Source organism: Acanthisitta chloris, unplaced genomic scaffold (genome assembly GCF_000695815.1).
Source record: "Acanthisitta chloris isolate BGI_N310 unplaced genomic scaffold, ASM69581v1 scaffold19461, whole genome shotgun sequence".
In the NCBI taxonomy this organism is placed as follows: Eukaryota; Metazoa; Chordata; class Aves; order Passeriformes; family Acanthisittidae; genus Acanthisitta; species Acanthisitta chloris.
The window spans coordinates 50,524-64,800 of record NW_008657903.1 but is presented as its reverse complement, the minus strand read 5'-3'; the positions used below and the strand labels follow the sequence as shown (position 1 = coordinate 64,800).

The 14,277-nt window shown below is 47.9% G+C and overlaps 1 protein-coding gene across 1 annotated transcript in view; it reads left to right on the top strand.

The window, feature by feature from the left end:
- Positions 1–14,277, top strand: part of LOC103811914 (glypican-3-like) — a gene marked incomplete at its 5' end in the record, with an annotated part of 59,002 nt that overhangs the window by 12,583 nt on the left and 32,142 nt on the right. Inside the window, one exon of the mRNA XM_009084915.1 lies at positions 2,540–2,660. Coding sequence (XP_009083163.1) covers positions 2,540–2,660 — 121 coding nt within the window. The remainder of the gene's footprint in view (positions 1–2,539; positions 2,661–14,277) is intronic.

Here is a 14,277-nt window from a genome sequence, read left to right as displayed (position 1 = left end):
CCCTACAAAAAGTTCAGGCCAAGTATTAGCAGGGCTGGGCAGGTCTGTGCTTGCGGCAGCAGCCTCCTCCCACGAGATGGTGCTCAGAGCATGTGGCCTGGCTGTACCAGGAGCACAGTCCTGCTCCTGGGCACAGGCTGCTGCAGACTGGCACCCAGCCTGGCCTGCTCCAGCCCCACTTCTCCCAGTCACTGAGCTTTCGGGCTCTAATTGCATGTGCGAGGGCTTTTCTGAACTGGGAGCTTTTGTGTCTCAGGTGTAGCTGTGTTTTGTGCTTCCAAGAATAATGCAATGATCAAAAAATAACTGTTTTGCAAAATATTGAGTCCTAATGGGAGGTCCCAGCATGGGGAAAGGTGTCTGGGTGTACCTCAGAGTTCCTGGTATGGTGCTGTGCTGGTGCTGAAGTGCACGGTGATGGGCTGACTATGCAGGCAGCTGCCCCCATGTTGAGCTGGTGGTGGTTGGAAGACCTAGGCTGATAGCTCTGCTTTGCAGTGACACTTGTACCTAGATAAACTGTTTATGCCTAGGAACAGCAATATACAGAGGCGTGTGCTCCTACATTGTAGGCACAACAATATCTCTCTCCTGTCCTTTTTCATCTGTCATCTCTTTCAGCGCAGCATCTCACAGGGCTGTCAGCCATCAGCAGAGCTGTGTATGGGGCATGCCCAGCATTGGGGAACCGGCTGGGAATGCAGAGGGCTCCTGTACTTTGAACTCCTGCTCTGAAATAGCCTTGGAGTAGAAATCAGGCTCAGTTCTTTGTTTTAAATAATGTGAATATTTCAGTCAGGGACAGATTCCTGCTACACCACTATAGATCTGGGGTTGCCTTTGCATCCCCACATGTCTGAGTCAATCTTGTTCCTAATTTAGAGTTTAAGCCAAGCCCTTGTGTATCCTCAAAACCCTCTGTGTGCCCTGACAGCTCTTGTGGCCAAATGTCCCCATGCCTCCTGCTTTCTCCTCTAGCAAAGCATCATCCTTGAGCTGGCCCCACCATCCCTCCTGTCTCTCTCCCCTACTTTTCAATGCCTTCTAAAGTCCCACTTTCTCCCCAAAAACCATATGAAATGAGCTGACTGCCATTGCTGGAGCTTGCCTAGCAGCGCAGGGCTGAAGGATTAGCCGGGCAGGGGAGCAGGGAGCTGACAGGGAGGCAGCCACTAGGGCTGGCTCTGGGAGCTGAGTAAAGACACAAGGTGGAGATGAATGCAGAAAGGAATATTCATCATGTTTACCCAGGGCCCTGGAGAAACAGATGTACAGTAAAGCAGACTGGTGCTGGTGTTATCTCAGTGATTTCACTCCCGTAGGCTGTGCCGGGGTTTGGCACGGCCTGTTCTGGCTGCCAGTTCTTGGAGACGGGGACTTGTTTGGTGCTTGTAGAGTCCTACAGCCCATCACTGGGGCTGTGATGAATAGTAACAACCCACAGCTCATGCAGGTGTGGTGTGCTCCGTGCCACTGCTGTGGCTGCCAGCCGGCAGTGTTGGCACCGCTGGCGCTGGTCCTGGAGCTGAGTTTGAGGTTGGTGAGGACGTGCTTGTTTCACAGCCAGAGCATCAGGAGCTGTTACCGAGCTCCTGAGTGTAGGAATGCATTCCTCCAAAGGCAAGTCTGCCGCAATCTCTCTGTTCCTCCTCCCATCACTTTTATCGCTCTGACAAACTTTGCCATGCCATAAACTTTGCAGTAAGTGAATATATATGTATTTCCTAATTGCTGCTGATAAACCTAAGCACAGGCTTGGCCAGCCCCCTCTGCAGAGCTGCCCTGGCAGCTTAATCTGCTTTACGGGGGCTTTGCTGACTTGCATGGTACCCGTGTAAATTGAGATACCCCATGGTGCAGAGCCCAGCACCGTACCAAAGTCAAGGTACGTTCTGTCTGAGCAGTTACTTTGATCGCCAAGGCTGGATCTCATCAAAGACTGAAATCAGGATTGTTTGACAACACCTATTTTCCATTAGCAATGTTGACAGCATTAATTATATTCTGATGCTTTAATTCTTTATTATTGAAATCACACATCAGTGATAGTCATTATTTTGCAAGGGGGTTGATGTTATGCTAATCAGCTTGCAGTTAACTGGGTCATCCCACTCATTTTTTTTGGCTGTGGGCACAACTGCTCTTGTACTGGAGCCTCTGTGGTCTGCCAAGATTTATTTTAAACAAACATGAGCAAGCCAGAATTTCTGAGCCAGCTCTTTAAGGACTCTTGGGTGCAAGTTATGTGAAAATATTTATCCCTGTTGTATACTGTTTAACGTCTTCCTTGGTTACTAATGGACTGGAAAGAACTTCATTGTCCTCAAGTGATACAACTACATAATGTTGCTGCTTTGCAAAGGCAGAGCAAAAATGTTTATGGGAATCTTCTGCCTTTCCTTTGTCATTATTAACTGTCTTACACTGTGTTTTGGAAGGGGCTGGTGCTTATCTTGGGATTTCTTTTGTTTGTATTGAACTTTAAAGATCTCTAATTGAGTCCATCACATTGTGATCTCCTCTGTTCTCACTCCTACAGGTACAGTCCCCAAATCACAAGGAATGGAGCAAAAGCTCAGTCTGGCAACCATGAGGTGAAGATGAAAGGTCCTGAGCCAGTCATCAGCCAGATAATCGACAAGCTGAAACACATCAACCAGGTTTGTTGCAGACGTGCCATCAGGGACAGCTCTGGAGTGGGTGGTTTCCAAATCAGTTTGGCCTCCCCCACACTTTCTTCGTGCTCAGACAGACAACCCAGGGTGTCTCCATCTTTGGCAGATCTGTGCAGAGCCAGTGCCACTTCAGTCCCACATGGTACCAAGCTCACAGGACCTGTTGGATGCATGCTGGTGTGGTTCTCTGTGGGTCACTGGGAGCCATGGAGCATGTGCACTACAGCCTTCCAGGACTCAGCCTGTGCCTGGGTGACGTGTGGATACATACATGCAATGTGTTCCTGCTGGGCATCTGTCCCCTGTGCAGTGAAGGACCAGAGAAGATGGAGCCGCTATGGTGCCCCTGACCTTGAGGTGCTGGCAGAGGTTTATGTGGCATGTGCCTCATGTCCTCTCTGGTCAAAGGAGTCCTCCTTGGCTTTGCTCATGGCTGGTAGTAAGGGTCCCCTGTTTCTTTGCTCTATCTCCCTGTCACTACTGGGGCAATTCAGTGTTGAATGGGGAAATGGCAGAGCTGGGTGAAATCCTTTCTGTCGACGAGGAAGCTTCCTTCCCACTGCCTCAGACCTGGCATCCTTCCTGGGACAAGCAGTGTCTTGTCTTTACCCATCATGCCACGCCAGGTTAGGTCTGTGAACAAGCTCCACTGCTGCCAGGGAATTAGGTGGCACCTCTGCACAGCAATCAACTTGTGGCTGTTAACCTCCCAGAGCAATTCCACAGCATTGCCTTGGGCCAGTGAGCTGGGGTCTGACTCTGGACTCTGCTCTCGCCTCTGTGTCACTGGGTAACTCGTAGAGGGGATGTTTTTCAGTAGGTGGATGGCTTGGACTTGCTACTTTGCCAAGACACAGCACTGGGACCTCACAGGGCAAATACTCGAGTGCTAACACTGTTAATGAGTCTGAGCTGCCCAGTCTCTCCTGGGAGAGCTCTTACCAGAGTGGACCTTGTTTAGGGTGGCTCCAACATGAGACTTTGGGCTGCAACAGGTTCCTGGGGTTAAGCCCAGCTTTGCTTCCTGGCCGGGTGGGCCGCGAGGGCAGCTCTGTTTGGAGTTGCTGGCTTAGCAACTTTTCTGCTAACCTCTGCTTTCCTGCTCCTGCGACTGCCAGGGACTGTTTGCATAGCCGTTCCCGGTTTAACCCCCGCGCCCTCCGAGGCAGGCATGGCTCATTAGGTGCTGTCTGGGAGCAGGATGCATGCAGAGAGGGATTCAGGGTCCTGGGGAGCATCCCACCACGCGGGAGCCTCGTGGGCAGCGGCCGCACAGCCTGCTCTGCCTTCCCGCATGCCTCCCCGTGCCGAGCGGTGCCATCTGCCAACAGCCCATAATTATTAAACGGGAAAAGGAGGGAGAATGGCATAATCAGCTCCCTATTAAATGGGGTAGAGGGCAGGCTTCAACCTGCAGGTGATAATGATATTTTGCCGTTCACAGTGAGAAAGTCGCAGCGAACAAAACATGGTTATTAGTGTACTTGAAACTGCTGACATAAAGTGGTTGTGAAATGCTGGCTGCCAGACTGGGTCAAGTTAGGTCTTTGCTGAACAGTTCAGGCTGCTGAGGAGCAGAGATCTGTGGAGTGGGAGACCCTGGGTAAACATTGCTGGGCTGAACTCAGCTGTTTGCAGCAGTATAGTGTCTCTGTCAGCTGCTGCTCAGATTAAAATAGTGGTAAGGGGATGAATATGGTTAGCTTAGTTGTGATCTCTTACAGTGCTTCCCCTCCTTGGCTTACAGTATGAGGTTGGAACATGTTATGAGGGGTAGGTAAACTGTTTTGGTTTAAATAGCACAAATGTAAGAGTCTGAAAAATACTGAACCCTCTAGTAAGGTTATGTTTGAGAAAGAAAAGGAATCAAGAATAAAATCAGGAAAAAATGGGAAGTGATTTGTGAAAATTAGTTATGATGCCTGCTCAGAGAAGCTGTGGCTGCCCCATCCCTGGAAGTGTTCAAGGCCAGATGGGAAAGGGGTTTGAGCAACTTGGTCTAAGGAGGGTGTCCCTGCCCGTGGCAGGTGGTTGGAACTAGATGATCTGTAAGGTCCCTTCAACCCAAACCATTCTGTGATTCTGTGATATGATTTTATTCCTGTGGAGGGTCTGTAGTCTATGGTAAGTAGCTTATATACAGTGAAAGTAATTGTGGAGGTTGCTTAAATTTGGGATTTAGGGTGTCAGAGCTCACTATCACACTTATTTTCTTGGCCTAAGGAAGTTTGAGCTCTCTCTCACATCTGGGTTCCATCTCAAATGCCAAAGACTAGGAAATGCGGTAGGAGCTGAAGCTCTGGATGAATTACAGTTGTATTTTTCAGGTGTTGGCTTCAGATTTGGGAAGCAGTGGGGACTCCTGAGCTAGGGAGGGGTGAAAATCTCCTTATCCACCAAGCTCAAGCCAACAGTGGCTTTTAAGGATTTTTGAACATCCAGGATCTTTTGGAGAAAAGAGAATCTTTGTAGCACTCAGAGCTGTAAACTTGATTCCCCGTGTGACTACCCATAAATTGTGAATCTGGTACAATGTTGTGGCTTCCTCCCAGTGTGTTGTTCAAGATGCAGCCTGGATTTTGTGGGTGTGGGCAGACTCAGGAACCATGCTAGTTGGTTCAATTTTCTTAGAGTTCTGCAGCTTTTACGTGTAGGTTTTTGCTAAATGTCTGTGATTTGCTGATGACTTGGCTTCGCTTTATTCCAGGCTGCTCACGCTGCTGACAATGTCTGCTCTTTGAGCAGTTCACTCCATTTTCGAGCTTGCTCGAGTTTGGAGAATGTGTTGTGTGTAGAAATAGCGCTCACTCTTTAGTTCATATCTTCTCAAACTGAATCTGAGTAAATGTGCACATACAGATGAGAAATTCTCATCAAATGTTTGCAATTTGAAATGAGAATGGGCTTTGTGCATTAGAATTAAATCCCTGGGGACTGAAAGGAATATAGAAAACCTAACCCAGAGAGAAGGAGAAGTGAAAGTTTCACAGATTGTGTTTGTTTAGTTTGAGCACCTCCTATCAAGGTAAAATAAAGAAATGAATTAAGCACAGTGCCTGAGTAGTGTGCTGTCTCAAGTCAGCCCTTTCTGGATGAGTCCTCCTCGGTGCTGCCTACTCATCACATCAGAGTCCAGACCACTTTTGTTTCACCCAAATGTGTGATTGTGGCTGATGCTATTTTTCATGCATTGGTGAGCGAGATGGTTTATTATTGCCATATTGGAAGTAAGAATTTTTTTTCCCCAGTTCTGTTAGATGTCTACCAAGTTTTGATTTGAGTTATTTTTGCTGTGTGCCCAGAGGCATGAACAGCCCATCCATAAATATTAGCATTGTTATCTCAGCTGGAAGGCTAAGGGTCACCTTCAGGAAAATGAGTTGGAATTGGTTCCTAACTTTTATTTCCCAGAGTGGATGGGGTCTGTTTCTTGCTAGAAGGGTTTTCACTCATCCCCCAAGTGAAACTATATTGAAACTGAAAGGTTATTCAGTGTCAGTGCAAGGCCTTGCTCAGTTTTCTGTGACTTGGTAGCATCCCTAGGCAGAAAGCTGTGTGTGAGGTGAGCTATTTCCTCTGGTCACTCAGTTTTCACCCCACCACGGGGACATCTGCATGGCTGGCAGATGGGGATGAACTTCAGGTTTTAACAGATATACATGGAGGTTGGAGCTCTGGTGTCCCATGCCCCAGGAGCTCTGCCACATTGGTGACCTCTTATTGATCATCCTCTTCCATGAAGGGCTGTGGAGAGCAGACCTGAGTGATGCTGGTGGGAAGATGCAACAGGGATCTGTGGTACCGAATCATTCTTGGTCCTCCCTCGTGTCCCTGTCTGTCCCTTGCTGACTTTTGTGCCCCCTGTGGTGTCTACAGGGCTCTGACACTGTGGCAGCAGATGTTTTACCCCATCCTTAATGCAGTTAGCTCTTTAAGCTTGTGTCCAGCTCCGATCCCTTTTTATGCTTAGGTAAATCCTGGTGTTTATCCTAGTACTGTCTCGAGGAGGAAGAGCACAGTTTTTTAAGAAAAAGAGGGGAAAACCACACCAAAAATTAATAATAAAATCCGTAAAAGGAAATTTAACTGGGGAAGATGTGTCTTTACAAGACTGAAGGGCCTGGAAACATATTGTACATTTCCAGACACTCAAGTTAAGGGCTCATTTAGAATATTTCAGATATACTGGAGTTTGACAGTTCTTTGGTTTCCACATCAAACAATCTGTAATTTATTGCCCCATATAGGGACTGTGTTTTTATCATATTGCATATTCTCTAGCCAGAAATCTAACTACCATATAAGCTCTTGAAAAAATAAACCCTTTGGGGATGGGAATTCAGGCAATATGCTTTCACAGACCCTGAGAAACTCCTTTTGATTTATTTCCTTGGAAATAAGGGGAAGACACAATTTCTTGGAGTATTACAGCTGTTCCCCCAAGCAGGGTCTCGCCGCCTTTCTTCACGTGCTTGGTATAAAGACCCAGGTCCTGTGGTGAGCCCCATGTGCAAGATCCTTGCATTGCTATTTGTGGGCTTTACAGGAGGATGAGAACAAAATTTAGAAGCTTTATGAGGCAGTAAAACACAGAGCTATAACTGGAAGGAAAAAAAAAACAGCCAAGAGGCCCAGAGGTGCGACTGACCGAAGACAAAATAGACTTGAAGTTAGCAAAAAAGCACACCCTGGCATTTCCAGAGCTGTGTTTGAAGCTGGTTTGATCAACCAATATGTCCCATATTTGTTTGTAGGTTTAATGGTCTGTTTCCCGGCGGCCTGGCTGCTGGGAGAGGGCATGGCAGAGGTCACCCAGAAGTTAATTTGGAAAGAGGCCAAAAGGCCACAACTTGATTGAATCAAGTGTAAACAAAATGGGCCTGGGAACTGTGTGATGTCCTTGTGCCTGAGTCCTTTGCAACCTTTTTGCTCCAGATACAGAGTATGGCAGAGCACTGGGGACCAGCAAGGAGGGTCTAACCCCACCATGTCCCCATGATGCTCAGGGTGGCAAAGGGACCCAGACCCTGCTCAGGGCACACAGGGAACCTGTGAACAGGCTGCCCAAGTGGTGCAAGGAGGGGTCTCAGGGCACAGGGCAGCTCAGGGTGGCCAGGGGTGCTCCCTGGGGAGGCATGAAATCCTGGGACCCCACCTGACGGGATGCTGTCCTGGGTGACTCAAAGCAGGGAAGACTGAAGTTTGTTATGGGAGAGCCTGGGGAGCTGGGGAGGTTTCAGCAATGTATTTACTCTTCAGAAAAATCCATTACTTTGGTGGATTTGATGGAACAGCATTTCCCTGTGTCTGCTAGGCTCTCTGAGGTTTATTATTCCCACTGTATTTTAATTCCCTGATCAGATGAAGCTGCATAATAATCAGAAGAAGGCACAAACTGCCAGATTATTAAATAATGTGATGCACAACACTAATCGCTTGAAAATACAATATTTAAATTGCACCAAATCAAATCACTTTTGGCTCATTTTCCACCACTTAGTAAGTTAACACTGCAATGTCTGAAGTGCTGTATATGTGCAACCTAATTTACCAAGTCCTCAAAAGAAATGTTAATAAATACAATAATTATTTGGACACACCTTTTATTCACCATTATTAAACATTTTGTAACAATTAAAATATTAAAACCACATGTTGTTGAAAAGCAACCAGACATTGCAATTATTTCTTACTAAGGCTATTAAATAAAACAACAGAAGATTTTTATTTTAATGATAAATGCATTTTGGAATGGATCAGTTAATTCTTCTTTACTGCACAAAATAATCTATAGCTCCACCAAGTCTAGGTCTGGTATTTAAATACTAATTCCATCATCCTTTTAGCTGTGTTCCAGCTCCTGTTAAATCACTAGATAAATGCTCTCCCACTCTGTATGCAAGTGGTACTGACAGGATTTTGCCAGGGCAGGTAAAGCAGGGGAAGTGTGACCCTCAGGAATGAGAACATAATTAGATTTGAAGGTGTCTGACTGTTGGATGGCTCTTCAAACCCAAGTCCCTCCTTCCCTGTTCAGGAAGAGGTGACACCTGCCCACACCAGTTGTCACCAACCTCTGGGCTTATCAGGTTGTTGTGGGAACACTATCCACAGGTCACCTGAAATGAGTTTTATTTTAACAGCCAGAGATTATCTGGACCTGGTGTGTTTGCATACCTGTTTTCAAACAGAGGTGTATCCTGGGCTGTGTTTGCTGGAGTTTCTTGCCTGTTTTATCCATGCTCTTGCTTGACATAAGGTGTGTGAGGGATGCATGGTTAAGACCCACATTGTGCAGTGAGTGATACTTGCTTTGGAATGTGAGGTATTTTCCATTTTCTGTAAGGAAAGGGCTGTAAATAGGCACATTTCAGGTACTGCTCAAGTGACAGTGAATCTGTGCTGAGGGCCTGAGCATCTCCTGTGTGCTGCAGAAACCCAGCTAACCCTGCCTGATACTGATGTTTTACTGATGTTAGTGCCAAAATGCCTGGCAATATCCAAAGTCCTCTCATCAGCCACATTTTGGAGAAAACAATTCATTGTAGGCTTTTCCTCAGTACACCTAAATCCCTTGGTCCACAGTCATGTGATCCTTTTTGAGGAAAATAATGAGACTCTAGAGCTGTAATTTTTTGAGACAAGATTCACTGTTTCCTTGTTCTTACTGCTTCATTTGGCCTTCCCCTGGCAGTGAATTACAGGAACACACATGAGAGGACTGGGGAAGGTGCATTCCTGGGTGAAGCCACATATCTCCTTCGTTGGTATGGAAAAGGAAGGTCTCACCCATACCTCTCTTCTGCTAATCCCACCTGCCACACATCTGAGGTGTTTCACCACTTCTCTAGAATTGGAGAATATATGTTTTGCTCAGTTCAGACTGTAGGAGCAGCAAGGCTTTCCCAGGCAGTGAGTCATGGAATCGTTAAGGTTGGAAAAGCCCTCTAAGATCATCAACCCAGCACTGCAGTGTTCACTGCTAAACCATGTCCCAAGTGCCACATCCACATACATTTTGAACACTTCCAGGCATGGTGACTCTACCACATTCCTGGGCAGCCTATTCCAATGCCTGGCATCCATCTTCTTGCTCTTCTGAGCAAGACCAGGAAGCTGCTGAGGCTGAGCTTGGATGGGCAGCAGTTTTGGCTGGTTTCCACACTACACAGTTTATTGTCTGGTGTTCATAACCTTTGGGTAACATAAATAGCATTTTATCACTCTCCTTCCCTGAAATTCCCTGGTTGCCGTGGTCTTCTGCATGAGAAGGGATTCAACTTTGTCCCTGTGGCAGGGAGGCAGGTGCCTCAGGTGTGTCCTGCAGGGACCAGCCTCCAAACAATGCTGTGGAAATCAGCAGGGGAGAAAAACAAACCGACACTTTTAAAGGGGATTAATTTGCTTTTGTGTCCAGAACATGCAGCTGATGCACAGCGGTGCCTTAAAACAAACACCAGATATCCTGTACCAGCACTGGAGTTTATCCTGTTGTGGAGGAAACAAACCTGAAGGAATCCTTGTGCAGCAAAACCTGCTGTAAGTAGAGCCATTGGTACCAGATTAACAGTTAATTACGGTTATTCTGGGACTTGTTAATTGTTTCAAGTGTCACCTTGTGCTGTGACTCAGGCAGTAATTTAATCAGGAGATGTCTGAGGTAGGTGTCCACCCTCGTAGTCCCAATAACAAAGTGTTCAAAACCAGGCTGGATGATGCCCTGAGCTGAAGTCGGGACTAGTCAGGAGTTGTCCCTGCCCAGGGCAGGGGGTTGGGACTAGATGATCTATAAGGTCCATTCCAACTGCTAAAATTCTATGATTCTATTATGATGCAGGTCTCTGGTTCTAGTGGGATGATCAGTAGTTTTCGAATTATTTTCTTCACATTTTGTGTGTGACTTGTATTGAAGGGATCAAAAGCACTTGCTGTTTTGACATCCCATTCCTGGGGAGGGCACTGTGACTGTCTTACTACTATGTGCAGAGAGGCATTAGCTGGCTGAAGCAGTTCATCTTCTGGTCTCAACAGCTTTGGGTGTCAACTTGAAGCTGACACTTGAAGTGCAACAAGTGACAGCTTCAAGTGCAACAAGTGGCACCTGAGCTTCCCTGGTCTGAAGCAGATGATGTGTTGGGCCTACACCCCACTCAACAATTCTAAAACAGAATTCTAGAATAGAATCCCAGAAATCCTGAGCTGGAAGGGATCCACAAGGATCATCAATGTCCAGTTTGGTGTCAACTTGAAGCTGACACTTGAAGTGCAACAAGTGACAGCTTCAAGTGCAACAAGTGGCACCTGAGCTTCCCTGGTCTGAAGCAGATGATGTGTTGGGCCTACACCCCACTCAACAATTCTAAAACAGAATTCTAGAATAGAATCCCAGAAATCCTGAGCTGGAAGGGATCCACAAGGATCATCAATGTCCAGTTTCTGACCCTGCACAGGACAGTCCCAAGAATCACACCATGTGCCTGAGAGTGTAAATGCTTCCCACAGGCTTGGTGCTGTGACCACTCCCTCGGGAGACTGTTCCAACACCCAACTACGCTCTGGGGGAAGAACCTTTTCCTGATATCTAATCTAAACTTCCCCTGACACATCTTCATGCCATTTCATCCTGCTCTGGAAAAGGATGGTCCCTTTTTTTATGGCACTGGTTTGGCTTGGTAAGAAGCCGAGGCTGCTCTCCTGATGCTCTGTCCCACCTCTGAGAAGGCAGTGGCTGGCACAGACTGCTGCAGCTTCTATCCAAGCCACGCTGCTGTTGGAAAAAGTGCAAGAGGTTTTGAGGTAATGAATAATTTGTGACCTCTCTCCTGCTGATGAAGCAGATGTCTGTAATGAGGCAGGTCCCTGTGCTGGCAAACCCCATCCCCAGTCAGTGAGACCACTGTGACCTGTCTGCATGGGGGCAGGTGAAAATATCCTTCACGGCTCGGGAGGACTCTTGGTTAATGCTGTTGCTCATTAAACTTCTTAGCTTGGTTTTGACACAAAACTGGCTGTGTAGGCTGAGTTGTGTTTTAGTGCTCATGCTGTTTGGCCCTTGTAGCACACCAAACAGAGCAAATCGGGAAGTTTAAGTTGCAGCAGGATTTGTTGCCTCTGGCCTCGCTTGGATGTATTGCGAGGAAGAGATATTTAAGAGAAAGAAATGTGCTTGGCTGACCCCGAGGACACGTGTAAGAAGATGCTGCCCCATGCAGCACAGTCAGCAGGGAGGTGGGAAGCAGCTGGCAGAGGGTGGTTGTTTGAACCATCAACAAATATTGTGATGAGCAGGAAGTTGCTTTTTATTTTTGGCAGGACCCCTTGAATGCCTCCTGCCTACAAGTGGGAAAGGAGTTTACTGACCTTTTCGTGCAGCACACAAGCATCTAAATGCTGAGGGTGAGACTCGTGTAGGTGCATCTCAGGACTTCCTCTGTGAGTGTTGGGTCTCACTGGGGGAGGGTATAAAGTCACCAGCTTTGAACCTAATTTAAACACTGAGTTGCTTCAGCTGCTCAGTTGGTGTCTCTGCATCTGTGTGTGGGAGAGCCACTCCAGGCAGGACTCCTCTTGCCTCCTGCCTGCAGTTCCAGAGGCTGAGCCTTGAGTACATGTAGTAGCAGTGATGAGCTTCATCTCAGTGTATCAGCTGTGCCCATGCTGCAGCCTGGATGGTTGGTTCCTTATCCTGCTGGTAGACCCATCCTGGGTGCAAATATTGACACTGGAAAAGCTGTGTCTGAGAAGTTTTTTGTGTTTTAGCAAGCAGCATCTGTGCTTTGAATGCAGAGGAGAATTGAGATCTTGCCCAGGAGCTAGCCCAGCCATCAGCCATTAATTAGGGATCCCCAGAGGCTGGAGAGATCCCATTTCTGGGATTATTTCTGCTCTGGTTTGTCTCATTTGCCTGTTTAATGTGCAGTGCATAAATACTTGTGGCAGCCAGGCCTGAGGATTAGGACTTCCCACTCTAGCTGGGTGCCTTCCCCAGCACCACTGTCCCTGTCCTGCCTTAGGATTCCCTGCTCTGCTCTCCATGCAGCACAGAGCAGTGGCTGTTGGGTAGCAGAGGTGGCCATGGGATGCTGGAGGCCACCAAGCCCCCCAGCTCCCACGGAGCATATCCAGGGCTCAGCTAGGCACAACCTGCCCTAGCACAGTAGCCAGTTGATCACAGGGAGGGCAGACCAGCTGTTCAATCCTCCCTAGCTAACAGGTTTGGGGGTGTTTGCCACAGAGTCCTCCCCCTCCTGACTGCTTTAAGTCTCTGCTGAAATCAACAGCTCAGTAATTAACCCTGCACTGGGGTTGTCTTGTCCGATGGGAGGTAACTGGCTTATGAGGCAGTTGTTCAATCCACTGTGACAGCTCTGCAGAGCAGGGGACATTCATCAGAACTGCTTGCAGTTGCTTTTTGGGCTTCCAGCCCCTTGGAGTGAAGTGAATGCAAAAGTAAATCTTGGAAAGCATAGCCCCCGGGAGGGCAGGGTGCCGCCGGGGTGACTCGGGCTGGTGTTCTGGCAGAAACCTCTGGTGCAACACAACACTGCACAAAAATACATGGTTTGAGAAGTCCCTCTCCTCTGGGAGCTTTTGGGGGTAAAGGGAAATGGCTGGGACAGGGATTTGCCTCTCATGTGTGTTGCAGAAGGAGAAGAGGAGGAAAAAGGTCCTTCCGGCACAGCTGTCAGCTCACTGTTTCCTACCTGGTACCAAGGACGAGATGTTTGTCTCTCAGGCAGTCCCAGCAGACGTCGCGGACAGCCGGAGAGCTGCCACGTGTGCTGGAGCCTGAGCCAAGAGGAAATCTCCCAGCCACTCCGACGTGGGCTGGGCTGAGCTGGGTGGGGAGGAGGGACCCACTGGCTGCTGCACGCCATGCCTGGGTCACACTGGTGCTCCTCTGCAGAAATGTGGGGCTGTCCTAGTGGATGGCTCGAGCTGGTATGAAACCTATATGTCTATCTAGATGCCCCTTCATCTAGGGCACCTTCCTTCCAGGCCATCCCTGATCACATGCCTGAAGGACATGATGGTGATGAGGTGCTTGATTGCACCACCTCCACCCAAGTTGTCTTCCTGTTTCTTGTGCTCCTACTGTACTTGTTGTCTCATGTTTTATCTTCTGGTGACGTGTGCTTTGGGCCTTCCTGAGCAGTGTTTGGGTGGCAGAGTGGGGTTCTGTTCCAACATAACTAAACCAAATATGGAAAATATGGATAATAACAGTGATGGGTCCTGGCCTACGTAGGCTCCCACACCCCTTCTTCACCCAGTTGCCAATCCCCTGAGGGGTGGCTGCTTGAGAGGTGGAGAAATTGGTCCTGGTGATGCAGAGTGGGTGAAAAGGGAAAGGGGAAGGCAGCTGAGGCTGCTGGTAGAAGACTGAGAACCTTTGTGGGGAAAAGGAGCAGGGATACAGTGCCAGAGAAGGAATGGTGTAGGAAAGGGTTGAGGCAGACAGCCCTTGCAGGCAGCAAGGAAGGAAGCATCTTTGCAATACATTTTCCACTCTCAGCACACATGGATGGTTATGTGCCTGGTGGGGACAGCTCTCTTGGTGGCTTTTTTTCTTTATTTAATTCTTTCAGGCAGTCTGAAAGTT